The sequence below is a fragment of the Lineus longissimus genome, chromosome 5 (assembly GCF_910592395.1).
Source record: "Lineus longissimus chromosome 5, tnLinLong1.2, whole genome shotgun sequence".
Lineage (NCBI taxonomy): Eukaryota > Metazoa > Nemertea > Pilidiophora > Heteronemertea > Lineidae > Lineus > Lineus longissimus.
Genome location: NC_088312.1, coordinates 22,305,566 through 22,333,451, shown reverse-complemented (window position 1 = coordinate 22,333,451; position 27,886 = coordinate 22,305,566). Strand labels below are relative to the sequence as shown.

Below are 27,886 nucleotides of genomic sequence, written 5' to 3'. Positions count from 1 at the left end.
CTGATTATAGAGACATCGGATTGGACACATCCAAGACAAGTGCTGCCTTTGAGGTGTCCTGATTATAGAGACATCGGATTGGACACATCCAAGACAAGTGCTGCCTTTGATGTGTCCTGATGGGAGTGACTGCAAAGTTGACATCTTTTGGACTGATATGCTGTATTGAGGTGTCTGGAATAAAGAGATGTCAGATTGGACAAAGTTGCGGCAAAATGATGTCTTCGAGGTGTCCTTGTTACGGTCAAGTTGTGGATACCTTTGAAAAAATAAGCTAAGAGAGGTTCTACTGTATAAGGTTAATTAATGATACATGTATATTATTTGAATGATCAGATGATAGCGGCAAATGCAATACAAGACTTTTCTCCAGAAACTGGCTATCGTGTTATACCTTGAAACGAAGAACCCGCGAAGAACCCGCTTGTCGGACCGTAAAAACGTTATCGGTTCGCCTGAACGCCTTGCGATGCTTCCTTGTGCCATCTCGTGAAATCCCCCGAGCATTGAAAGAGAAAAATAATGAAAGGCTAATTGACAAACATCCTGGTGGGAGTGTTAGGGCTGGAAAACCCAGCCATAGGGATATTGCGGACAAGAGGTTGGTACTGAGTCACTTAGGAAATATTTCACCCGAAAAACATTAGGCACGTTTCGCAATGCCTGCGAACGACGACGTACGGAGGTCTGTCGTGTAACGCGACAAATACTTCTATTGTTTACGAGGAACCGCGGACATTTTCAAAGAAAGTCGTCGATAAGTACATTTAACTTTTATACTTGGTACTTCGTTTGCGAAACCTTCCTCAAGATGGCGAAATTCAAAATCGGATATTGATTTTAAACATGGTGATTCAGCTAATTCAAGATGCGGTTTTTAGGCCAACCGCTCGAGTTCACCTGTCAATACGGATGTCCTTGACCCGGGGTTTTTGACGCTTAACTCATTTAAAAATGACGTGAGTAGTGAAGTTTCTCAGAAAACAGGCACATACCGCGTGATAAGGATGATATAGACTAGACATCGCGCTCTTTTTACCAGTTCAGTCGAAATATCAGGGAAAGAGACATCGCAAACTGAAGTCTTTCGCTGATATTTTTCATCATTTTTTCTCTTTGCACAAATTTTTGTTCCGAGAATCTCCTAAAGGTAGGTTTTCTTACAAAATGTTATTTATTGTCATCCAAGCACATTGGCGGCAGTAATGGAAATAGTGGCATTGTTTGATCCTCTGTGCTTTTCTTCAAGCCCAGTTTGACCTTTGTTGTTTTATCTGCAACTGAAGCGTTCGAGAAGCGTGCCTAATCTACGAGAGAGGTTTCGAAACCTCCCTGGTGCGTGTCCAAGGTACGGTCACATTGTCTCATCCATGATGGCAGCTGGCGAACCAAATTTTTACCTGTCATATCATTGTTTGTGTATGGTTCTTACGTTAAAGCAATGGCTAGCGCCAGGCGCAAATCTGCCCCAAGTTATCAAGGTTCGTCATCTTCCCCTTTCTCATCGTTCTTTTCCACTTTCAGGATGAAGGCTATCATGTTTATGCTGGTGCTTGGGTTGGCGGTGCTGGAGGGAGCTCTTTCATGTAAGTATCATAATGCATCAAAAATCCGTGTCTGAGTTTTAAGGGAACCACATTGGCTGGAGCTTGGTGGTCTCCTGACGAATGATATGGGTGGAACTAGGTCCATTTTTATAATGGTGATGATAACGCGCCTCCGGCAGTGCGATAGTGAAGACGCCTATCAGTGACTTAGTGAAACCTCTTGCCGCTAATACCTGGCTCCCTCGTATATAGTCCCGTTAATGTTTTTGAGCATAAGGTTAGATTAGTTTCTTTTGGGTTTTTAACTTGTTGTGAAAAGCATTCATTTATTCTCGCAGCAGACGAAGATATTTCGTTTGACCTGAATGACCGAACGCGTCTCAACCAAGCTCGAGAATCAATGTTCCGTCTGCGTTTCTTTATCTTGTTTCAAAATTTTTATTGGGCTTAACGAAAGGGCGTGGCATGAAGTCACAGGTACTCTTCTCTATTTTCATTTCTATTCATGCCATAGAACCATCATTCGCACAATATTGATAGAACCCTTATTTTTGTATTTTAGACAGGGTGTATCCTTCTCATTTTGCACGCGACCACGGAAGCGTTCGTCCTTCAGTTGGCCGTCACGGAGGCGGTTGGTCCGGCGGCAGTCGCAGAAAAGGGGGCATCTTCGGGGGTCTCGGCCCGATCAGCAAGAGAAGCGCGGCAATCGAGCCGAAACGCCTGGTTGCGGTGGATCCCGATTACATTGGAAGACCTACAAGGCCTAGGGTTTTCAGTCTAGCTTGTCTTCGGTGCTGGGGACTAGGTAGGCCAATACAAACGTCGCCTGGTAGCGGTACATGGCCGGTACGTGTCGTCAGCAAGAGGAGCGCCGTGCGGGCTGATCTCGTTTCGGGAAAACGCAAGGCTCTACCCACTGGGGACTTCGCAACCACTGGGCCGGGAGCTTCCCGTCAAAGTCTTTGGTGTCGAAGATGTCATAATGAAAGTGGACATGGAACTGGGCCAATCATTATGAGCTAAAGGTTCCTGGTTTGCGGAAGAGACATGCACATGACGCTTGTCGTGAGTGAAATACGAATACTCGTCTCTCCGTGAATTAATGGGAAAATTAAGAGACTCGCAATTAGATTTATATATTTCCACGATGTTATTTTTCAATCTCATCATATTTGCGCACGAAATATCATAAAATCATAGTGTTGTAAATATTGCTATCATTTTGTAACTGTTTTTATTTGATGCCTACTCTACACATTTTTCGATTTAAAACAAATAAAACGCACCTTTTAATTGAAAATTTATTGATTTGTCTTTCATTCTGTGTTGTCAACCATGCAGAACTTTCCCAGTGTGTGTCGGTCGCCGGAGGACACGACATGTTGGAAACACTAATTAATTCCAATTATTTTGACAACGAACTCGGCTTGGCTCTAGGGATACAAATAAGAGAACTTTGTACCTACATGTTGCTGTAAACTCAGCCAGGAGCCGTCTCAACTCGCGAGGACGGGATATATGTTCTTGTAAATCAAGAGACGGATACGTGACATCTCGGGCAGCCCCTAGTGGGTCATACATCTGATGTACCTGAGTTAACTCGTGTACCTGATTGACAGGACCCGAGGGCCCTTGAGGTTCCCCTAAACTTGGCGGTTACATGGCGGTAGCTAAGCCTAACGGAGCAAACCTGTGTAGGACGGACCAACCAATGGGAGCTCCTCTAATTGAGAGTGCTTGAGAGCACCCTCTAATAAGGTGCTTCAGAGCACCCTCAGTATTGGGTGGGGTGCTATAATAGCACCCCTTGGAGAGTTTTTTGAGGAACCTTAAGGGGTGATCCCACAGCGGCGGCTTATAGAACCCCTAAAGGTTCTTTGTGGAACCCTTTTTTCTAAGTGTGTATAGTCTGTCGCTGGAATCACCACATTAAGTGTAGTCTCTAGCAACATATGTCACAATGATAAAATGCCTTTGTCTTTGATTACAATATGACCTACTGTATCTGATATATCTCTGATTCATTAGTTTAATTGTATTGTTCGTTCCTCGTCTGCAAATGTACACTGTTAACATGCACCCTGAGACCAGTTTTTTTACTCCTATGTACATGCATGGAGGTATTATTAATAATACCTCCATGGTACATGTACACAAAAAAGATCGACAGGCGGAGTATATTGAAACCACTGGTTACGCCAGGATGGTTTACGGCCCCCTAGTAATTAAAAGTAAACATGCCGTAAAATGTATGCAAAATCCATGAAACTTGACATGCATGGTATGTAGGCCCACATTTATTAGGCCGACATTATAAAACTTTCTGTCAGTACGTATCAACATAAAGTGGAACTTTTTAAATCCAATTTCTCAAATTTCAAATTTCGAACGAATCTGACCTTAAACATGTTGAGCCAAACGTATAGGTCCGGGGTCGTGGGTTTTCCACTCCATGACAAATCGGCGACCAAATAAAGTGACTAAACACCTAGAAATGGCGCGAAGATTGTTCTGAGAACGGGTGCTATGATAGCCCAATTTCTTGATAACTTTTTGATAATGAGAATATGGCCTGTCATAAGCTTTTCTCGATAACATTTGGCCGGCAGTATGTATATAATTGGGCATGCGCTCTTTCTTCGCCAGTCTAGCTCTGCTCTTTCGGTAGGAGACATCGTGAAAAAGTTATTCGCCGATATTGATCAATAAATTCATTTATCAATTGGACAAAACGTTCGAAGGATCTCAAAAAGGTAAGTTTTTAAAACAATTATTATAGTGTCACAGTGAGTAATATATCTCCATTGATTAAAAAAATTTCGGAAATAATTCTCCGTCAACCGAAATCAGACAATGTCAGAGCTGACGCACCTCTTGCTGACCACAGCCCCGCCACCGAACCCGCCTCCCAATCCCCAGCACCGAAGACAGGCTGTGCTGTAATGGGGCCCGGGCCGCATCCTTCCGGCGGGTCCACCGCCTCTACGGTCCTCTGGATCGAGAGCAATCACCCGGCCAGGCTGAGGCATGGCAGCGCTCCGCCGGTGGAGAGGCTTGCTGATGGTTGACCCTTTGCGGGTGTACTGTTGGAGTGTGATGCTATGATGGAAGTTGAGAATAGCTAGCGACTGTTTGATGAGACAACTGCGGGACTTTCGAAGACTGTGCGCATACGAAGTTCATTAGGGAGTTTTCGCAAAGCCTCCGAAACGTCCACGTGAAGGCCTATCCTATCCTCGCCTTCGTTATCAGACTGTCAATCTATGGGATATAGGCGTTTACGTTGGCGTTTAGGGGGCTTTTCGAAAACACCCTAAACATTTTCCCTGCAGATGCGTAACAAATTGCACTGGGTACATTTTCTAAAACTATCTATATCTTCTCATTTTCAGGGTATACAAGAATGAAGACTTGCGTATTCATGTTGGTGCTTGGACTTGCAGTATTAGAGGGAGTTCTTTCATGTAGGTATCTATCACATCAAAATGTTTAAAAACCTTTCGACAATTTCGTTTTTTGGAGTCATTGATGCTCTCTAATGAACTTCCCTCTTCGTGAACTTCGCACCTTAGCTGAACCACTCTATTATCAAGGACTGACGTGCTGTCCTTAACAGAGAGGTGTCCTGATTAGAGAGGTCAAGGTGAATGGAAATCAGCACTTCGGGACCAAAAGTATTGTCAGTCCTTAGTAGAGAGGTTGTCCTTAATAGAGAGGTGCCTGCTAAGGTAATTCCACTGTATATACATGTATATATATATTGATGGAACCTTGTATTGCTATTTCAGATACGACTTATCCACGTAAACCTGTTCGAGTCGGAAGTGTCGGTGACCACAGGTCATTAGGGGGACGTCATGGAGGAGGCGGATGGTCGGGAGGGAGTCGCGGTCACGGCGGCGGTGGCGGCTTCGGGGGAATTGGTGGCGGTGGCGGCTTCGGGGGAATTGGAAGTCGCGGCCCATTCGTCGTCGCCAAGCATCTCCACCGGCGGAGCGCTGCCATGCCTCAGCCTGGCCGGGTGATTGCTCTCGATCCAGAGGACCGTAGAGGCGGTGGACCCGCCGGAAGGATGCGGCCCGGGCCCCAATACAACACAGCCTGTCTTCGGTGCTGGGGATTGGGAGGCGGGTTCGGTGGTGGGCTCGGCGGGGGCGTGGTCAGCAAAAGGAGCGTCGGCATCGTTCCACGAAGCCGCCGACCTGGCGGAATTCATGCCCGGGACTTCGTGACTGGCGGCAGCACCTTTCGTAGTTTATGGTGTCGGCTATGTCTTACGCAGGGAAGAGAGCCCGATGATGAGTTGATGCTCCTAATAGACTAATTCCTGATCCCGTTCCTGGTGTGCTGAAAGACTTACCGGTGTAGAAGTTTGAATGGTCCCCGGATAGAATGTCCGGGAAACAAAATGATTCTCTTTTGCTCTTACCTCTCTAAGCTATTGAAGCCATGGCCTCTATAGAACCATTCACTTTAATCCGTCAGCATACAATAGGGTCGGACAATTTTTCCAGTGGGAGGACATTTTTACACCGGTTGTGAATTAGACATTCGCACGGACGTAACTGAACTCATGTGTGCATAAAGACTCATCTGGTGTGATTTTTTTTCTCTCGCATCTGAAAGACGGAATCATCACTGACCAATCACTGCCAAATGAATTTTGAAAGAACTTAAAGACACATATCGTTGTGTTCCCTCTGGAATCCTAGCTTGAAGGGTATAATATGGACATTTAGAGTTTTGACATGTAGAATTAGAACGTAACCACATTTTCAGGTTTTGAAATAAAATCGTGATTCATTCCAAAAAAATGTTGATTGGATTTTCATTTGTATTGTCAAAAGGACTACAGAGCAGATGTACGTGTACTATAGTTCGCCTCACCATCAGTAGGGGTCCAAGATTCTTCTTGTGTGAAGTATAATAATGCCTACGAGGGCTGTATACACTATAATGGCAAAAATATACAGCAGGTTACATGGGCTACATGTTTATGCTGGAACCGCCTGTCGGTGATGTCACAACCATCACAACCGTACAAAACGGCAACGAAATAAGCGTCTAATGTAACGACGTGGTCGTCAAGGACGTACACTCCAAAAATTAAATAGTAAATCATTTACCATTTGAAGTTGTTAACGATACGTTTACCAATAAGTAGTTAACATAACTATTTTCATAGTTAGAGTAACTACTTGAAATCCAAACAGCATGAATACTTTTTTACCATTTCAAGTAGTAAAATCAGCCAACCAATCAGAATCACTGATTTTGTGAATTAACCACTTGAAGTAGTAAGCTTCGACCAATCAGAATGCGCCCCCAGACAGCAGACGTCCAGCGTCGATCGCCGCCATTTTTAACCCGCTTCAAAAGCCAAACTTCGTTTTCGCTGATCTTTGAAATGGACGTGGAGGAAACGTTGGCATCATGGGGGATGGGAGAACTGGTTAAAGTGTTCAAGGGTAAGATATAGCTTTTGTAGATATTCTTTTTTTCATGTTTCCGACAGCACAAAAGACATTTTTTTTGACAATTTTGTAAAGGCCTAAGGCAAAAAAGAAAACGCGCACCATTCGAAACCTGTTTTTAGTTCTCTTTTTTCTTCAGTTCTCACGACGCATGCACAAAACATTTTTATCACCAGTTCGATAGGCCTGTAGGCTACTCTATTAATGAAGAATGCACTAAACTGGAAAAAGAAGAAGTTTGTAGGCGATGTGATAAGTAAAAGACAACTTAAAAAGGCCCGCGAAAGTGCGCGCCCGTCAGCGCTCTTGTGATAATGCGATGCGCGCCATGAAGCAAAGTGTCGCACTCTCGATTTAAGAACAGTTTCAAACAGTTTTATTCGATTTTAGTGCTAAATTTTATATGAACATTATTGAAAATTTGTTCCGAAGTATTAGTAGAGCATTCGCGCATTACATGCATTTAATGAGATACTCGTTAGTTTGAATATTCCCGCCGAAAAAGTTGACGCAAGTGTGAAGTATTTCCGAGAGGGTGCACTCGGATCGAGCTCAAAATCGATGGCGGAAGTCGCCGGGACTGTTGACGTTTTATACTGATCTAAAATGCGATCGATTTCGACCTCATTCTGCCAAATGTTCCTTTTCCAAATACTTGCGAGCAGAAATTGTTGTCTCATTATAGCAGAGTGTCAAATTCACGCATATTGCGTGAAATGTCTTGCTGAAAAATGCTTCGGACACAGACGCTTCATTCAGAACAGATGATGATTCATTCATTCATGATTTGCATGCACTGACCCACCACATACAGTGTATAGTCTACAATACATGTACATATGTACATGTAGGGCCTAGCATGCTAGGCCCTACATGCAATGTACATTATAGCCCTGTTAGTGGTGCAGCCTGGCCACCATAGGCCTAAAGGCTTTGAAATGTCCACACTGAATTCAGTCGAAATCCACTGCCGAGACCAGAAGGCCTACTGGTCTGACTGGTCACTCGTCGTGAGACTGTTCATTCAATCTGGACGTTTTGATCTGGCATTCTGGATGGGTCATTGTCTGAATTGTCTGCAGTCTTATTGATAGTTGTAAGTTTTGCAGTGCAGTTTGCCTGAGACATATAATCATCCAGGACCGCCAGGTCCAGTCAGTGTTCAGTAGTGTAGCTTATTTAATTTTATGTATTTGGAAAGAGAAGTTCGTTCTGTGGATGCTTTCTTGGATCCTTCCTGTCCTCTACTAATTACTAAATGTCTTTATGATTATCTACCAACTCTGTATTTTTAACTGGTTATTATCGAATGAAATGGCCAGGTCGAAATTGAGTACTCTTGTAGATTACAGTGAATAACAGTACCTGGTATATCATCGAATTGATATATCGGATCTCAGTAGGGTCTCCCCATGATCCTTTCCTTTTGCAACACAATGCTTGCCTGCATTAACAAGAGTGGTAGGCCTAGATAGATGGAAATTCTATAATGCTTAGGGTTAGGGTTAGGGTTAATTCTATAATTTTGACGAAAGTAGGGGGGGTCATAATTGGTAGTATTGATAGTATTGAAAAGTCTCACAACAGGATGTACCAAGATTAATGGCTAGCGATAGTGCGCAGCAGTGGTTGTTGAATGATTGTGGGTTGATGAATCTTTTTGTTCCAAAATTTGTTTTATTGATTCTAAATTGGCTGCTAGTGCTACAATAAAATTTGCACAGGATGTTGAAAATACTCCAAAAACTGCAAACCATTCCATTACATGTAGGCCGCTGAGAAGGGGTGGTGCTTTTGGACTACAACGTTTTTTGTGTCCATTTTGTGGGAGGTGATGGTGACCTAGGTTTTTTTTCTTTTTTTTGCAGAATTGAATCCTGATCAAACCAAGAATTACTCTATGGAAGCATGTCAGTATTGACTGGCTGGCCTGTTGTCATTAATTACTAGTACTTAGTATACGTAATACCACCAGATTAAGCTATAGCAACCTTCATTTTTGCATGATTTTCATGTCATTTAGGACTACATCTATTTTCAGATGAAGGCATTGATGAGGAGGCATTCTGTATGTTGGACAATGAAATAATAAAGGAGCTGATTCCAAAAATTGGTACCAGAATGAAGTTTGCAAGGAAGTACCGCAATCTACTACTATGTAATAGTCATGATAGTAGTCTTGGGGTAAGGATCTGATTTGATTATAGAAAATCATACTCGGAAAGTGTGGAATTGCTTTGAAAAGTGATTCTTTGTGTTGTAATCGTCAAGTATGGACCTACCTTTAACTTGTTTCGTTTGTTCACAGAATGTGACAGGAGGATTAAAAACATTATTTATCCACCTGCGGATGTCGCATGCACTAACCTATGCTGGTAAGTATTTTTTGTGTGCGCAAAATGGATGCCAGAGAACATTTAGTGGTGTTTGGCCATATAAGCGCACCTTATTTTAATAAGCACATGACAGTGTGCTAATAAGTGCAAACATACGGTAGCATATTCAGTTTTATTGAAATTATTTCACCGAGGACCTCAATTTAGACCAATGAATGAATGGAACCAGTACTGCTAACTGAGTATCATTTCCAAAATACATTATAATGGTTATTTTCCAGTGGAACAGAGTGTAGTTGCAATGCAACTTCTACCGATCATGCTGCCCCCCAGGCCAACAAAAGGTCATAGACCATCCGTGACTGAGGCAATGTCATCGTTCATACAGTTCAAGCAGGTATAGAGTTATTGCCTACATGTAGTTTTTGCGATTTGAGCATGGCAACCTTGACTATTGCATACAGATTTTTGATTGTATTATAACAAATTCATAATTTTGTGTCAACTTGTTTGAAATGAACAAGGGAAGTGGTCCTCTGATGAATTAATTTGAAATTAACAGGGCCATAGTTTTTTAGTAGATGACTACCGGTAGTCTAGAGGGGTCTTTGCTTACATGTATATTACATTAGCTTAATTGTCTGATAGAAATTGATTTGTCTTGCAGGTGACAACAAATATCCCCTCATTCCTTCAGGACCTCCCAAGTGGAGCTGTGCAGCCCTTCGTGTTGGCTCTTGGGGATAGAACCTCTCCAACGCAGGCATTTCTTATAATTGAGAAGAACGCTTTAGAATATCCAACACTGCTGAAGGCCGTTGAGGCCTGTTTTAGGCTTTGTATGTTCTTGACATAGAATATCCTACTGACTGTGTGACATTCTCATTAGTGTAACTGTGCAACCTTAATGTTGGCTTTTGGTGATAGAACCTCTCCAACTCAGGCATTTCTTATCATTGAGGTGAACGCTTTAGAATATCTGACACTGCTGAAAGCTGTTGAGGCCTGTTTTAGGCTTTGTATGTTCTTGACATAGAATATCCTACTGACTGCCTTATTGTGTGACATTCTCATGAGTGTAACTGTGCAGCCTTAATGTTGGCTCTTGGTGATAGAACCTCTCCAACTCAGGCATTTCTTATCATTGAGGTGAACGCTTTAGAATATCTGACACTGCTGAAGGCCATTGAGGCCTGTTTTTTAGGCTTTGTATGTTCCTGACTTAGAATATCCTACTGGACTGCATTATTGTGTGGCAATTCATTGAGGACTTTGGTGATCTCTGATGAATTTCTGTTGTAAATACATGTAGATGTTAATCAGACTAAATCTGCTAGAGTATAAAGAGGAAGATCCTTTGATATTTGCAAAGGTCTGGGCATTTATAGTGTGAGGATACATGTATCTTGGGATTACTGTATAGGGGCAATGTATCAAGGGGTTATTCTCCTGAAACAGTTTTACTGTTTTCAAATTGAATGAATGTGAGTAATGAATTGTTAACTTAATTGATAGATTTCTGCTTAGATGCAATTTGAATGTCATGAATTGAAAACTATAGTTAATGATAAATTTATGTTGCAAATACATGTAGATGTAATCAGACCAAATCTGCTGATTTCTACTTTAGATTCAATTTGAATGTATGAATTGAAAAATATAGTTAGTGATAAATTTCTGTTGTAAATACATGTAGATGTTAATCAGACTAAATCTGCTAGAGTATAAAGAGGAAGATCCTATGATATTTGCAAAGGTCTGGCCATTTATAGTGTGAGGATATCTTGGGATTACTGTATAGGGGGCAATGTATCAAGGGGTTATTGTCCTGAAAACGTTTTACTGCTTTCAAATTGAATGAATGTGAGTAATGAATTGTTAACTTAATTGATAGATTTCTACTTTAAATGCCAGTCACAAATTTGAATGTAATGAGTTGAAAACTATAGTTAATGATAAATTTCTGTTGTAAATACATGTAAATGTAATCAGACTAAATGCGTTTAGTGTTTGTTTTTCATTAAAAGGTAATTCTTTTAGTGCCAACATGGTTGTGTACCCTAGCTTAAAGAGGATAACGCCGTACAATAAATCTTGATCTCTTTGAGAATTAGTTGTAGGACGCTATCTCCTGTAAGAACTACAACCCAATGATGGGATCTGTGACCCTGGCAATATGCAGCAAATGCACTTTCAAAAGGCTCTTTGGACATTAGTTCTATCACTCATTGTTCTCACACTGTCCAAAATACTGGTTATTTTGGACCCCTCATAATGAGAAAATCCGGGCCTCCTTGCTGCCGATCTCAAGTAGACGAACAGGTGTCGGCTTGAGAGAAACAGTAGCAGTTACAGCCCGGATTTCCTCATTATGACCCTAACTAGCCCATCCGCCAAAAAGGGAGCCACAAGTACATAATAGTTAATGTGGATGGATAAAGTAGTAAGGATCACTATCAAAATGGTTAAAATTGAAACTATAAAATGGTTAAAAATCAACTACTTATGGTAGTTATTTTATTAACTATTTTGAAATAGTTAAACTAACCACTTATCAGTCGGTGCAATACTAAGCCCCAAAGTAGTTACCATTTAACTATTAATAGTTAGTTTTCACCATTTAATTTTTGGAGTGTATATTTTTAGGCCGGTGTAGAAGTTTAAAATGTCCTAGGATAAAATGTCCGGGAACAAAGGATTCTATTATGCGCTTCAATCTCTGAGCTATTGACTGTCAGGGTCTCTATAGAACCATATTGCAGAATACAATAGGGCCGGACACTTTTTCCAGGGGGGGACACTTTTTACTTTTACACCGGGTCTATTTGGCAAGCCGCTCGCCGAACAGGCATCTTTTTTTGTCCTGAACCTCTCTATAAGGACACCCTATAGGCACTGACAGGTACGGCCTCTCAAAAAGGTGTCCCGATTAGCGATGTAAAATTGAATAAAGAGGTTGTTTTAACTAGAGAGGTGTCCTATCGGGGAGGTTCAACTGCATGTGGAGGCACAAAAGCGACACCAGTTAATAATATTTAGATGAGGTCTTATACATTCGTTCAAAATTTGAACTTGAATTTGAGATTTTTCAAAATGATGTCGATGCACGTTGAATATGATATTCAACATTGTTGCTGCGTGTACCAACATAGATACAGGCCGTACTCTAGGCCTGTTTGTAAATTGTATAAACAGCGGCTACGTTCATTTTTCAACAATACATCTCTGACAGATGAAACAGTGTACACGAATGGAATAGTGCGCCTTTTATGAAAAAAAGCCAGAGATATTGCCAGTGTTTTGCTTCCTATCTTTCGGTTTTGGTCAGGCTAGGTCCGACTTTTGCCAAATATAATGAGTGTTTAAGACATTTCTGACTTCAAGGTTTCACATAATGAAATACATGTTTGTTCAACTGCTGTTTTCTGTGTGAAACCACCTTACCGCCCATTTCTCTTGAAATGGACTATGATGCTTTTGTCATTGGTTTCCTCTTGTTGACTTTCCCATCACGTGTTCCTGGACATGTCCAGTAACTAAGGCAGTCCTCCATAGCCTGGATAACGGGACAGATGAGTCACATAAGCGTTGGCAATGAGTTGACGGACCTAACCATGAAGATGGATTCCTGGGAGGAGGTAAGTGACGGAGTTTGGTCAAATTACTGGGCGTATCGAATTCAAGGGCTACAGCTCTACAAAGCAATAAACGGACTTGCCCCTTCATGTTCGGGCTCCTCCCGTCCTACGACTCTGGGCGATCCCTGACGTCCGAGGACAAATGTTTCCTGAGGATCCACAGGTATCGCCTGGAGACGTACGGTAGGGGCTTCCTTTTCCTAGCGGCAAGACTTTTGAATGGACTTTGGTGTTGACATTCAAAATGCTAAGACTGTTGCCATTTTCAGGCATGGGTTAACAATGGCTAAAGACCCAAATTTTCAGACGCTGTTTTCGAATGGCATTGGAGCAAATAGTTTGGACTTTGCCGTATATAAATGTAATTTCATTCCTTCATAGCGATACGTCTGTTTACTTCTCCCCGATTACCCTTTCCCCTTATATCAATCCGGATTCGAACTAGAGACCTATTGACCTATATACTCGCGGTAGCCTGTGCGTTACTTCATCAGTTTTTTTAGTAAGAACTGACCCACTGATTCCTTAACGGAAAACCCAATAGAAGCAAACTGGTAGTTTCTTGTTCTGTACGAAAAGGTAAATCAACGACCGCATAGGCCCTGTTTTAGTCACAGAATAGCCCCACCCATGACCTTTAACTTCCCGCTAGTGTTTGATACTTTAGTTACTAACTTAAGTGAAGGAGTTGGGCCAAATTACTTCATGCGCTTTCGAGTAACTCGTAAAAATCGCAGCGACAACTCGCAAAACTGCATCCTGACGTAATCGGTGGTTTTAAATATACTCCGCCTCTCGATATTTTATACGAGGTAGGAGTATAGCAAAAACCTGATCTCAGAATGGCAAAACTGGGACTCTTGCCTGAATGCTGACGCACTGACTGACGACAAACCACTCACTGAATGTGTTTGGTCACTTACACTGAATTTGGGATGTGCGTCGGTCGCGTGTTTGATGCCGCTCAGTGCCAGTTGATGCGTTTTTCGGCTAATTTATGCAAAATTTTAAATATTTCGAAACCGAAATGGACGAACTCCGTTTTAAAAATGGTCTTCGCATAGCTTTGGCAAGACTTAGTATCTTTCATGAGAGAGCGGTCATTACTTGTACATGTATAAGAAGTGAGTGTCCAGAAAAAATGTAGAATTTTGCCGTTTTCCCGTGATTGTCAGGCCAGATTGTCACTTGAGTAGTTTCCAGAGCAAGGAACTACATGCACATGTAATGGAGCGCTAAGGATTACTAAGAAACAACAGACATCTGATTTTACATTTCTACCTTCTGAAGAAAAGGGGAGAATCTGGCCTTTCCAGTCATATACGACACGAATCGGTTCATGCAAACATCCGGGAAGTGCGTTTTAGGTGCTTTACTGCCTGATGAGACACATCGTCCTCGCGCCCATTCGCGAGGAACCTCCGTTTTTGATTTAAACCTACAGGCCTCGCCATTAGTATTTGTTGCGAACTGATTAACCGGCAGAAGCGTACTTTTTGCTCTTACTGAATAAATACAATATAAAGGTAGATTAACTCGATCTGGTAAGGTTAATTGGTTGCATTTAAAATCCCATTAAATTTGTTGACAAGACAAAATGACATAGTGTTTACTCGAACAGAAATGCTAAGCAACAACGCACTCATCAGCAAACCACTCGCGTGAATTTGTGTGCATCGTGTAAGCCAGGAAAATGGTGGGGGCAATTTGAATGAGTTCCCGTGCCGGTAGTTTCTTGTTTCTGAAAATGCTTTTTTCCGGCACTGCGAGCCGCGGTACGCCTTGAGGGAGAATTTCGCAAATCTCCCGAAACGCCAAAGCGAACGCCTATCCGATTGTTCTACATCGTAATCAAGAGGTCAAACAATGGGATAGGCGTTCGCGTGGGCGATTGGGGGATTTGCGAAAACTCCCTGATGAAAGTGGCAAGCCCCGTATTCCCGTGCGCCACCCAGTAGCTTACGTCTAATGAGCACAAGTAAAAGCGCCTTTGAACGGATAATAATCTGAAAAGGGCGCTTAAATTTAAATATGGTATATACATACATACATACATACAAGCAGTTTGAGGTAAGGGGTACTTTTTTCCGATATTTACACCATGGCCCGAAGACGAATCCTGTAGGCCTAGTATGTTATCGCCCCAATGACGATACTGGGCGCGGGTCTACTGAACTTCGGTGTATGCACTGATTCAGATAAGAACGCAATCATATTCTTCCAATGTCTTTGTATATTTCCATGCTTCATTGCTTGATTGGTACAACTGCAAAATACAAATATCAAAACACTGTCTTATAAATTTGTCAACATATTCTAACAGATGGGATAAAACCCTGCAAACATACTCTTGAAACCAATTACACCTCATCACAATCTGAAACGAATGTGGACAAGTCGGAGGTGCCACATCCAACCCAGTTGTCGGATTTCCAAAAGGGACCTTAACGAAAGTAGGCCTCCCCTATTCGCGGACAGGAGGCCGGGCATCAGCTGTGGCCTAAAATACACCAAAAAACACCAAAATAAGCAGGAATTATTGCCTAAAATCTGTCAATATACATCTAGAGCATCACTAGGAAACAACTTTAACTCAGGTTTCGAAGGAATTATAACAGTAGCGGTATTTAGGTTGAACGACGGGAGAGACAGTGGGCGACACGGGTGCAGCCTTCAGATTGAGTCGACGTAACTGCTTCAAACACATAATATTTCTCTGACAATGGACAAAACCTTTGGGATTATTATACATCATTTTGACCCTTACATCCTGTGCTTCCTCTTATACCCGCTTGTCAATTCATAAGCATATTAAGCCCCCCTTTAGGAGGGGCTCTTAAGATACACGTGTGTGCGGGAGTAGATAATGTAAATGAATGATGAGAAATAAAGAGAGATTGTATATCCTACAAACAATTTTTTTTGGTATTTTTCTGAATTAACTCCGTTGAGTTTACCGATTTCTCCGCGATCTTCCGGTGGTGGTTGCTATCCCATTGGTTGAAATTAATTTAAATCTTCATGGGAATTCGCTACATCATATGCCTAAGAAATTGGCCAATTATATTAATATTTTTATCAGAGAAATATCCGTCCTAAATAATGACAGAAAAGGGTGGTTTATTTCAATTTTGTGTCGACATGATCGAGGTCACGTGACATAAAAACAAAACAATCGCACACACCCGTCCAAAAAAGGCACTTTAAGAAAAACAAATACGTTTTTCCAGCTTAAAACCACACTGACGACTAAGTTATATTGGTCTACTGCCCAAATCTGAAGTATCAAATTGAATCACAAACTAGAACTAGCTCTATTTAGCTTGCGTGAAAAATTCGGGTGAGCGACGTACATTCTGTACCCTAGCGGCCAATAATTAAACTACTTTCAGCCGTCTGCTCCGGTCTCGTTAGGGAGTTTTTCCCAAATGTACGCGATGATGACGTGCCCCATTAACAGGACGTAACATCTATTTTAAAATGCGTTTCGAAAGTGAATGCATGAGGACAACCCATTTGTGTCGTATATCACTGGAAACGCCCGATTCCCGTGAATAAGGTCAATCACAATGTATTACATTACCAAAACAAAAATGTGTCGGAAGGAACTATATGGATGGTCCCATCGCACCCCCCCTCCAGCAGTATGACACAGAAGGGCTAGTTGACTGTCCACCGGGGGGGGGGGGGGGTTTGGGGGGAGCTTCCCCCCAACGCACTGGTAAAAACCTATGTCGACGGAGGGGGGTTTGGGGGGTGTCCCCCCATTGTAACAGCTGTAGTTGTTAGAGCTTGCACTTAACATATGCTCGTAGGGGGGTTCGGGGGAGCTCCCCCGACCTAAAGGGGGGCTCACTAAGTTCTTGACTTTACATATTAAATCCGCCCTATTCAGATAAAACGTATCATCGAAATTTAAGGACATCTTCCTCCGGGAGCAGACGATGGCTTGCGCGTCTGGCGTTGTCGTTGTCGCCGTAGACACATTCTGTCTTCGCCGGACGTTTTGGCTTAAAACTGTCTTTGGACAGGACATAGTATGCTCCTCCTGCCAGTCCCCCTGTTACGTTTTTAAGGGATTCAAATCCTGTACACATGAGTGAGCTTCTGCAAAACTCACGAATTACGACTTACGAAGACAAATTCTGTGTGTTCGTCCATGTAATTTGTAAATAATTCTTAATTCAAAATCGTAGATCTTGAGTGATGCGGAACTTCACTAACCGGGCCGTGTCACCAATGACAAGTTTTATGCTACGTTGGCACGATAGAGAAATCAACCTATGATTTTTCCAGCCCTGACGATGGGTGTTGTGTGAATGTAATCAGATAATCATTGTGGTATGTAAATTGTTCCTGTGATGGAAATGCATTAATTATGAAAATCCACATTCTGAACATTGATCATCTGACAGCTGAACATGAGAAGGTAAACAACATATTGTCACGAACCATTATTGAAAACCTGTGTATTTTGTTCCATGCTGGGTGTATTTAAAACAGATAATACACCATAAAAGCATGGATGCCTCATGAGCAATCTTCTGTAATTTTTCAACAACAATATCAATGTTGCCAAGGTTGCACTGAATTCGTTGCCAAGAGAAAACTCAGGCTGCTTATAATAAATGTGTTCTCGGGCGTAACTCACTGATTTTTGGATGTGAACTTCATATAGCATTCTAAACTAAATATCCTTCACTTTAATTTTGTAACTACAGATAACCTTTTTCTGTCCTTTCATATAACTTTTTTTCAGTTTTATAAACAATTTAATAGTATCTCCATGCTTTTATCCTGCGCAGTTGCGTAACTACGTCGTTATGCAAAGACTGGTCCCCTGACTGGTTGGAACCGCTAGGTACTCCACGATTCGTGGAGTAGATCAAGTACAAGTGGGTGAAGATACCTGAATCATAGCGATCTATCAGCCACAAATTAATTGATACACGCAATCAGAAAAGTGATGTAAAAATGTCATCAAGAGAGTGGTTAAGTCACTCTAGGGACTGCGCCGAACCGGAGCAGAGGTGGGTTTTTTGGATATATTTTTATACCTACAGTCAAGCAACAATTGGCGGAAATGACAAAGCAAGGGTTTGAAATTGTTCGTCGGGTATAATATTTTTTAATTTCCTCAATTTTATGGTCGGCGGTAAAAAACGAGAGTGTGAAAAATGGTCGTCGGGACTTTAATTTTTATTTCGCTTCAGGGAAAATGACCCCGGCGGATTCGTTATCCAACTTATTAAAAAAGTATGATTTCTATGGGTCTTGACCAGCGCCATCTTCTGCTAAGCGAAAGTAAATGCCAAACGAATCGGCCAAAATCCGAACTTTTTACCGCTGAAAAAAGAACTAAAATTCTTCTCTTTTACGGAAACGTTCCATATTGGGGCAGTGACCAGTTAATCACCATGAGATGCAGAGTGCTATGCCATGCGGTTTGAGTGAAATAAGGTGAAATAGTTCGAGTGGCCAATCGAGTATCTTCGCCTGACTGATTATTCATAAAAATCATAAAATGAATTACCATAAATAATTCACAGGGTGTTGAGGGTTTGAGTAAGCAACCAGATGTCGTTCATTGAGTTGTGACCACGAATGCATTAAGTAAATTGATTTGGTGCAATCACCAGTTAGCTGAATAGTAGAAGGTAAATAAATTATTGTAACAAACCATAATCAAAACCCCCCTGTGTATTTAAGTCCGTTATGGGTGTATTTGTGTATTAAAACGGATAAATACACCATAAAAGCATGGACGCCTCATTGAGTTCGTGGGGTAATGGCTTCTGGCATCATCAATCTATCGTTGTAGTTTACAAAAAGTGTACACTCCTGCGCTGTTGCATAACTATACGTCGATAAGTGACGGAAAACACGTGACAGGCCGCCATGTTGGATCCACCACTCCACCTTTCGTGGAGAATACCAGAACACCATAATACCAGAACAGCAGAATAACAGAATACCAGAATCATAGCGATCGATCAGGCCCAAATTGACTGATACACACAATACGAAAAGTAATACACACTGAGGCACTTTATTATGTCAAGGGTTATACGTGTGTTTTCTGTACGTGCGAAATCTGCACATTCTCGGGGGGGGGGGGGGGCGGCGCAAACGCCGAACGAATCCGAAGATTCAACCACATATTATAACCGCTGAAAAAAGAACTAAAATTATTCTCTTTTACGGGAACGTCACAGTTAGATTAGTGAGCGGACACATGCAGTGGCCTCAGTTGCCTTGGGCGACCAGATACATATACATGTATATCACTACTGTTTGTTATTACATTTTTTGAATGAAATGACTTGCTTAAGTTCTATCAGTTCATTGCTGATCATATTTAAATATTGCTTAACATTCTATAAGCACTTTGCTGTTAGATTACATTTCCGGCCATTTACAGAATACCAGCCCACCGGCCACAGCGGCCAAACATCCTCAGGATGGATACGAAACTGAACCTCCGGCCGATGAGGCAACTCTTGGCCATGTGTGGCATGGATTCAGCCAAGACACCACCTTCCACGGCGTACGCTTCGTCACGATGCATCAAGCTGGCTTCAGCAGAAGGTAAGGAAGAGCTCACCTTCAAACTGCGAAAGAATAATTGACCAGAAATCCACATGACAGTTTTGTGTATTGGATATAGTTCTGCGATAACGTTCGTTTGCTGAACCAATTACGTCAGATCCCTTTCTCATGGCAGTAATGCCCCTAGTTGCCATGAAATACCGTATACACGTGTATAGTCCGATTCATAGTGGTCACCTGAATGTCAAAATATTTTATGTCAAAGCTGAAAATATATGTTGGGCTGAGCGACCATATCAATAACACAAGCCAATGTCAAAGGTTGCATCGAATTAGGTCGGAAAAGACCCATCTGATGGGTAGAAAAGGAACTTATCTCAGCACACGGGTGCCTCTTCGAGTACTGTAGTTGATCCTTTACACGTTATCTTAATATGCTCTAAAGAAGATATCTATTTCATGAATTCTAGGCTACTTTGGGCGTTTGTTATCCTTGCTGCCAGCTTCTACCTAATTTATCAGATCCAGGACCGTATCAATTACTTCCTGAGCGAACCTATCCTGGTCTCCGTCGCAATCACTTTTAATGACACCCTCCGGTTCCCGTCCATCGCGATCTGCAACCAGAACCAGTTTCGGTGAGTATACGGCACTTGTACTACCGTCAAGGGAACCATAGTTCCTTTGAAAAAAATGAGATAGCCTCCAATTTTTTTATGCTTTTCCTTGTAAAGCAGACCTCAGAGATATCGTTGAATTCCTTGAAATGCCATCCCTGCCGACCGACAGAACGCTGACCGTAATTTCAATCTACGCCAGACGAGCTTACCTACGTTGTTTTGCCGCGTACCTCGCAGTAAAACGAAATCAGGGCCAGCCCAATGAACGGTCTATTGTCTGCTTGCACTTAGGCATAAATTCCCATGTTCTAATCTCTTATCACAGGGTTCTCAGGGCAAATCTTGATGTCATCGACCCCTTGAAACACCTTTCATGGGGAGGATAGGTCTTAACCGTAATCTGTTTCATCAGAGCTTACATGTATTATGTGATTCCCGTTTCAAGGTTTACTGCTGCCGTCGACAGGAAGTACAGCTCGTATCTGGAACAGATATTCAACAATCACGACTTGCAATCGGAAATCACACTGGGGCAACTGAACAGCTCGGCAATGAACAAAACGTTCACACAAAACCCATCAAAAGTGGGAATCGTGACCAGAAGTAAGCAAACGTACGAGAGGTTCCTGGGCGAAACGTGGGAAAACTTACAGACATCACTCGGTCATCAGGTGGAGGACATGATCATGAGGTAAGGACACGATCCGGGCGCAGCTAATAATTTGATACGACAACAAAGCTCTCGTCGGGAACTATAGTATAAACGCTTTGTTTCAACGATATTCTTAGATTCGAAGGGGTTAATAGATTTGGTTTATTTTGTTGTTCAAAACTAATTTTGTCCGTAACGCTGGTATTAAGTTTAATGGACTAAACTGAGTTTAGCAACGCTAGCCTTATTGACAAAACTTGTTTTTAACAATGAACCAGGCCACAACCTAACGATGTCACCCTAGACCAGATGACTCCATTTATCTTGTGCAAGAGGGTTTTTTTTATTTCTATTCTGCGAAAACGTTCATCTGATCGTGAATTGTACCGATAAAAAAGTTAGTTTTTACACAATCAAAGTTATTCGTCAACTTAACGTTTCAAATGGTTACACCATTCTTCTTCAAAAGTTAGTCTGACCGCTAGATGTCGTAGCGGACATGCTCTGATCCCACGGGTGCCTTAGTCTGTAGCCCCTCGTCTCGATTCATGTTTAGCGTGCGATTTCTAGCGCCGCGCTTCGGTAAAAAGCGGATCTCGCGCATTGAAGCGCATGAATTGAGCCCGAACGCTCTCGCGCCAGGCCCGAGTAACTTTAGGGTGAAGTAGCGTAAATAAGAATGACCGGACACCCGACTGGGTGTGCGTAAACTACAAAATCTGCTCACTAACCTTATTGACCATTTTTTTCACATTCTAGTATTATTTTCTTCCCACAGCTACATGTATTCTATTTTTGCCAAAAAAATACACAGTCTGATGCAATAAACACATTTGTATATATCGCAAAGCCGGCATTTACTGGATCGTGTGCCATCTTTTCTCAAAAGTCAGGTGCGGCGGCCATTTTATGTCTAAGTAACCCGCTCGCTCACTTCGGTCAGGCGCGAGATGAGGCGCCAGTACCAAAAAGATCGCGCAAGCGCCGCGCTAGTAACGAACACGCTAGTTGATTTCTATTGCACAGCGAGCGCTGTCAACGGGCCTTGTGCGAAAGTGGCATGTGCCTCTTGGTTTTATATTCCAGGTGTCACTTCTCCTCCGAAAAGTGCAGCGCTAAAGACTTTCAAGCAGTTATGACAGATCACGGACTCTGTTATAAGTTCAAAGGACTGAATCGAACTGGAGAAGGGTACGAACTTCCATATGCGCTAGAAGCAGGTACGGTGTATTATCTGTTACTGTTGACGACAGAATATAACTCGACATTAGAACGTAAGCGCAGACAAATCTATGTCTTCTTCTTCTGTTTAGCCTTCGATTATCCTTTTTATTGCTGTACTACAGAACCACGCCTATATGTCTCTGATAAATCTGGCTGTCGTCTCTTGTTTCTCTCCTGATTCCCAGAGCTTTGTCTCCATTATTGCACCGTTCAGCCATGTGGCCAGTTAGGTGCATGTACGGAATTTCGGTTGTACATGTATATCGTATATATGTATATCGGTTGGCCAAATATAAGTGCACCTAACTTCAAGCAATAATCAGATACCATTTTGCTTTGTCCAGGCTCGAGAGAGGGCTTGAATCTGCTCCTTAATGTGGAAAGCTACGAATATTCACCAGGCGAACATGAGTCGGCAGGCTTCAAGGTGGTCTTGTTAGATCCCGGCGATATCCCAATGATCAGGTCCCAGGGAGAGGGGGTCGGACCCGGCACGTATACATTCGTGGCTTTGAAACCAGAAAAGGTAGGTGTGGGTCAGAGGAGAGGTCATCCTCGAAAAAAAACAGAGTCAGTCGTATCGTCCTCCCCTCGCACTCGTTTGTGCCTAGTGTTGGCCTAAAGTTCAGTATGAGAAGAGGTTGGTTCAGAAAAAGATGTGATGACACCGATTCACGTAATGTTATGTTGTATATATTATGAGTGTTTCGTATAAAGATTATTAGTAAATTTTGTTATGGTATGATCAAATGACTAAATCTAAATTCACATATCACTTGACAAAGTCGAAATGTTCGTTCGTTTCTTCGTTATAAGCGATACGACACTTTTGTTTCGAATTCACGCCTTCTTTGTTCTTTACAGACAGTACGGATCACCAGCCGATCGACCAGATGCATACAAAAGAGCCGTAATTTGTCGTTTTTCGATCTGTACACGGAGATGGCCTGCCATGAAAACTGCAAGGCCAAGGCATACTTGAGAGATCATGGCTGTCGAAAAACTTCCAGGTGGAATAACTATGATGAGCCGAGTATGTGATCGCTGATAGTTCAGAAGATTCTTGCGTACAAGACATGGTCATTTCACTACTTTTCTCCAGGTCACGCACCTAATAAACGTCTAAGCAATTTTTTCAGTTTTGTTGGCACAATCTGCAGGTTTCTAACTTTTCCAGTCTCAATCAGCGAGGAACGCTTGCGATAAAATACGATGATAAGATGATTGTGATATATTCTGTTGCAGCTTGGTATTTATCACACCTGCGACGACTTCGCGAGAGGAATTTGAAAATTGACGGTTTTACCTCACTGCTCTCCCGTTCGTTTCAGGTACTCCACTGTGTACAGTTGCCATGACTATGAGTCTGGGGGATGATCTAGGTAAATAGTTATACTAAAACGACGCTCCTGCACGCCAAAAAGCCTAGAAATGGTATACAAAATTTCGTTTCTCTCCAAATCGCTCTTTCATGTTGATAAGGTGGTTTTAAGCATGCTTGCAAAGTTCTGGTCGGCCTATGGTGACATGCGTTATAGTGAAGTATTAATGGCAATTTAAATTTTTAAAAATAAGGATCCTGTTTGGAGTGATCATGGTACTGCTGGAAGCCGTTGTTGAAGTAATAATAAAAGTATACAACGTAGGGCCCTACTTTGACCTGCTCAATCGATAACCAGGTTGTTCAATTGTTTTTCAGCAACAAACTTTACTACAAACCAAACTGCATCGACTGACAAGCTAGAGGACTCGAAGACGCAATCATGTCGTCAATCATGCCTGCCTCGATGCCAGACAATGGACTATGACACAAGCTTCTCTTTTCTGAAGACCGCGGAAAATGACATCAACCAACTGGACCAAGAAGTACTGAAAAAGATATTGAACGATAACGCAAAGGCCCGTGACTATCGCATCAACACTGACGAACTCCGATACAAGGAGTACTTGGACGCGATCAAGGAATTCAAAGCAGTGACCCGGGATACAGCCAAGGTTTATGGCTCGGCGTTTGCCGATTCCGTCGAAAATAACAATGTGAAATTTCGGCGGGAGACATCAAGATGCCACATATCTTTGAACGAAACAGCCACCTATTTCAGCAAAATGTTCGATTTTTACAACCAATATTTCTATGGTCCAGCTGCGGGGAACTTCCCCGATGTGACTAGTGGCACTCGGTCCTTGATTAGAAACGTTGAAGAGGCTTTGCGTCCCACGGTCGATGCTAATTTCAAGAAGTCGGTCGAGTTTGAAATCGTGAGTGCGCGGATCGCTCTGAAAGACTCCATGGTTGCCCTGGAGGAAATCCTCTACAAGTACGGAAACTATACTCCCGTTGTCCCAGACACCAATATCACCGATTACAACAATACTGTAGGTTTTGGTGGCATTTACATGACCAAGCCATTAAAGAATGTTGTGTTGGATACCGGAACGAATAAACTTACCGATGAATATTACGAAATTGCAACCAAAAACGTCAACTTTTTGAAAAGCCTCGCGCTGGAGATGTCCAATGAAAAGTTTGTCAATGCGGGGAAGCAGAGATTTCTCGATGACATGTCAAAGCTGAGTTATATACGGAGGAACCTGATTGAGAGGTTCCAGAAGCCGTCTCTTGTATCCGAGTGGATTAGCGCGACATTGCTGAAGACCATAGGCGAGGCCGAAACCATAGGTTATACGATGTTGAGTGATATGTTTGGTCACTTCTACAACTTTGTGACGAATTCAGCCTACGACAATTGGGTGGCGAGTCTGAGCGAGTCAGGGTTTCTCAATGTCAGCATTTACGCCAAAGTCGCACATAAGGCGGATAGTGGTCCACTCGAGAAGCGGTTCAGTTCAATTGTCGTCAAAATGCACCAGCACCTCATCGAGTCCTTTCAACGATTCTCTCGTCTTGAAACCAACTTTAAATTGTATGAGAAAAAGGTATCAGAAGCATCAAATACGGCCAGGAGCAATATAGAAGGAGGTGTACCTGAATCGCAGTTACGCCAATTGCTTGGCATATTGGAATTGAGTTCGTGTTCCTACATTGGGACGTCCAACAAAGGGTGGTGGTTCAGGTACTTTCCGATGCAGAAGGAGGCTATCAAGAAAGTCCAGGATCTCATTCTGTCAAGGTTTGAGAAGCTAAAGTCGCTGCTGCTTCAGTACATTGGGAATTTGGACGGAGATGGAATTTTCTATAAGTAAGTGGTTGAGTTGCAGATTGAATTTAACAGTTGAGCGTCTGAGATCATGGAGACTTTCCGATATTGACCCGAGAACGAGAATAAGGTGATTTATTTCTATGCCAGACGGTATTATTATGCTTCCAGACATTAAAGACATTAAAGACACCAGCGAGTATGAGGCACCTAACTAGATGACGCTTGGAGAGATCGGGAGGTCCCGGGTTCGATACCCGCCCGGTGCCACTTTGTAACCTTCAACAGGCCTGAAATGTCCCCTTTGTTCTCTTGATAGGTCTCTGGATAGGCTGGTTAATAATGTTTGCGATTGAAAAGCGCTTTGGGACAATAGATGATACAGTGCTAATAATATTAAAGCGCTTTATAAGAACTCGCATTATTATTGTTATTACACCTCCGATCTTCGTACATGTATATACTTTGTTGTAGCGATTGCCAAACCTCCCTATTACCATCATGACTGAACTACAAATTTGGCACACAGACATGAAGACCTTTCCTTGCCTAACAACGGTGAATCTCTTTTCGTTTCTTTAGGGAAAACTTCGTTGCCGTAGATGTGTTTTTCAAGGAGATGTCGTACCAAACCGTGAAGCAGACCATAGCCTACGATGTCACCGCCTTACTCAGTAAGTATGCCTTTTGGAATTGATCCAAGATTTAAAAAAAAATATCGTAGGAGCAATACAATGCCCTTATCGCACCTCAGTCGGTATCAATGAAATTGACGCATCATCAAGTCAAACGCGTGTTTCTGAATAGAATCCTATTGCCACATGTTCATCTGGCCGACTCTAGCTAACTGATTTGCGCCAGACTTTTAAACAGAAAATGAGAAGGTTCATTTTCACCGCCCGAGAAAAAGTACTAGGCCGAATGGCTCGTCATGCGAAATCCCATGAAGATACCTGTGCAACTGCCAAATCGTTGCGCCAACAACAGGCTGACACGCTCTTCTGTGTTTTCTCCTGTATTGAAACGTCACAGTATCTTGCTGTTGTTTGTTTGGAAACAACCTGACGCGGTGGTGCTGGCCCGGCATCATCTCGAGACAATCCTCCTTGAGAATATCTAATCATCTTGCACTGTTTACAGGCGACATTGGTGGCTCGATGGGCCTTCTGATCGGCGGGAGCTGCTTGACGGTATGTGAGCTTATTGACACCATCGCCTTCAGCATAGCAGTATTTTGGGCACGAAGAGCGAAGACGAATGTTCAGAAGGCACCACGTCAACAAAAAGCACCGGACGGCTGGATGTGATTAGATCCGCGTCTGCAAACATGCGGCTGATTTCTGTTTGCTGGTGCGATTTGCACGAAAATTCAATTCAATTCCATGAGGCCGTTACTGATATCAAGACAACTGCTGACATTGCGTATAATGAATCATACATTGCACTTGTTCTTGCGTTGTGTCCAAGACGTGCCCTGGAGGTTATTCACCGCAATCCCAAAAGACACTTCCACATACATGTACATAACTTACCGCGTTCACTGAATCCGCACAGCAAACTTCCACTCTCGCCGTAGGTCTCTTTGAATGAGGAATGTGCATGAGCATTGTACACAGTTGCAATCTGCATCGAGGTCCGATTTCAAAACGTTCGAAAACACAAGTTTGTGGACACTTAACATTTTACTTATATTTTTTTACTCATATAGTAAAGGCAGGACTAGAAATACATGTACATGTTAAAAGATATTTAAATTTACCCATTTCTGAGATATACAAAGTCAGCATCGATTGTACCTGTATATTGAAACATTGCTTCCCGGGTATAGCGGAGTGCCTGTCACAAACAATAAGAAAGTGGAACTCGTCTTCCACTATATCCCCTTTACATGAAAGACATTTCCTCTGTTTCCTTGTATGTGTAATGTCTTCATATCTCCCACACTCTATACTGCAAGCTGGTGGGACCCAATTCTAAGTTTTGTAAATAACTGTCTTTGTTCAGGATTGATAATGTAGGAAAGATACTCCTTAAGGTGAAACGAAGGTTTAACATGATTGAACGTCCACAAAGAGTAGTTTTAGATATATGTTTTGATACTTCGTCTTCCCAAAATCACTCAAAATTCTCAGCCGATTCAAATTTCAACATTTTAAGAATGCTGCTTGTAGTCTTTGGGTTGGCATAATGAATGCGTTGGTTTTCCCAATAGTCGGCATGGAGTGGCTTTGAGATACGTATATGATAAGCTGGAACCATTTAGTTTGTGCTCCATCATAGAAGTCCTTATGTAGCTACATAAGTAGGCAAATGTCCCTGCACGTAGACCCATTTGGGTCCAGTCGGGAATAACGTGGGAATGGCGTGATAACTCAGTCAGTTTTTAATGTTTCCACCTCATATATGTCCGGTGAATTACCATGTCCGGTATTTGATTATAGGGCCTGCTACTGTAGAATTGAAGACTGGAAGACTGGCCAGCCGGTATCATCTTTGTAAAGAACCATTAAAAGTCGATGCAATGGGTCCTACCAATTATGGATTATATATATACTTGGTTCTACTGGTGTTGTTGATGTAAAGCTTCTTTCACCCGAGCGATAGAAACAATCTAGGAAATAAAGTTCTTCTTGAAGACGAAAGATTCTTTTCTTAATTTGTTCAGTTTTGGCAATAACATTAAGC

At 42.3% G+C, this 27,886-nt stretch overlaps 3 protein-coding genes and 1 long non-coding RNA gene across 6 annotated transcripts; all 4 read left to right on the top strand.

Annotated features, from left to right (window-relative positions):
- The first annotated feature begins 1,000 nt into the window (after nt 1-1,000).
- LOC135487960 (uncharacterized) lies at nt 1,001-2,854 on the top strand. The gene is made up of 3 exons (XR_010446907.1): nt 1,001-1,150; nt 1,525-1,586; nt 2,110-2,854. It is a non-coding gene; the product is annotated as an uncharacterized LOC135487960 (long non-coding RNA).
- Nucleotides 2,855-4,231: 1,377 nt separating this feature from the next.
- LOC135487959 (uncharacterized) lies at nt 4,232-6,637 on the top strand. The gene is made up of 3 exons (XM_064772270.1): nt 4,232-4,303; nt 4,943-5,014; nt 5,339-6,637. The coding sequence occupies exons 2-3, from the start codon at nt 4,954-4,956 to the stop codon at nt 5,872-5,874; spliced, it is 597 nt and encodes a 198-aa protein (XP_064628340.1). The 5' UTR covers nt 4,232-4,303; nt 4,943-4,953; the 3' UTR covers nt 5,875-6,637.
- Nucleotides 6,638-6,656: 19 nt separating this feature from the next.
- On the top strand, nt 6,657-11,306 carry LOC135487954 (uncharacterized). 3 transcript variants are annotated; one of them, XM_064772264.1, is made up of 5 exons: nt 6,657-7,839; nt 9,066-9,208; nt 9,333-9,399; nt 9,642-9,757; nt 10,028-11,306. In XM_064772264.1, the coding sequence occupies exons 2-5, from the start codon at nt 9,095-9,097 to the stop codon at nt 10,214-10,216; spliced, it is 486 nt and encodes a 161-aa protein (XP_064628334.1). In that variant the 5' UTR covers nt 6,657-7,839; nt 9,066-9,094; the 3' UTR covers nt 10,217-11,306. The 3 variants fall into 3 exon arrangements, 2 of the variants coding, with proteins under 2 accessions (XP_064628334.1, XP_064628333.1); XM_064772263.1 differs by having other exon boundaries at nt 6,657-8,120; XR_010446906.1 differs by lacking the exon at nt 9,333-9,399 and having other exon boundaries at nt 6,657-9,208; nt 10,028-11,303.
- Nucleotides 11,307-12,921: 1,615 nt separating this feature from the next.
- LOC135487906 (uncharacterized) lies at nt 12,922-27,820 on the top strand. Its single transcript, XM_064772130.1, has 11 exons — nt 12,922-12,998; nt 19,420-19,586; nt 20,018-20,185; nt 20,613-20,858; nt 21,906-22,039; nt 22,388-22,569; nt 22,908-23,076; nt 23,375-23,425; nt 23,743-25,243; nt 25,784-25,875; nt 26,342-27,820. The coding sequence occupies exons 1-11, from the start codon at nt 12,933-12,935 to the stop codon at nt 26,506-26,508; spliced, it is 2,943 nt and encodes a 980-aa protein (XP_064628200.1). The 5' UTR covers nt 12,922-12,932; the 3' UTR covers nt 26,509-27,820.
- Nucleotides 27,821-27,886: the final 66 nt, after the last annotated feature.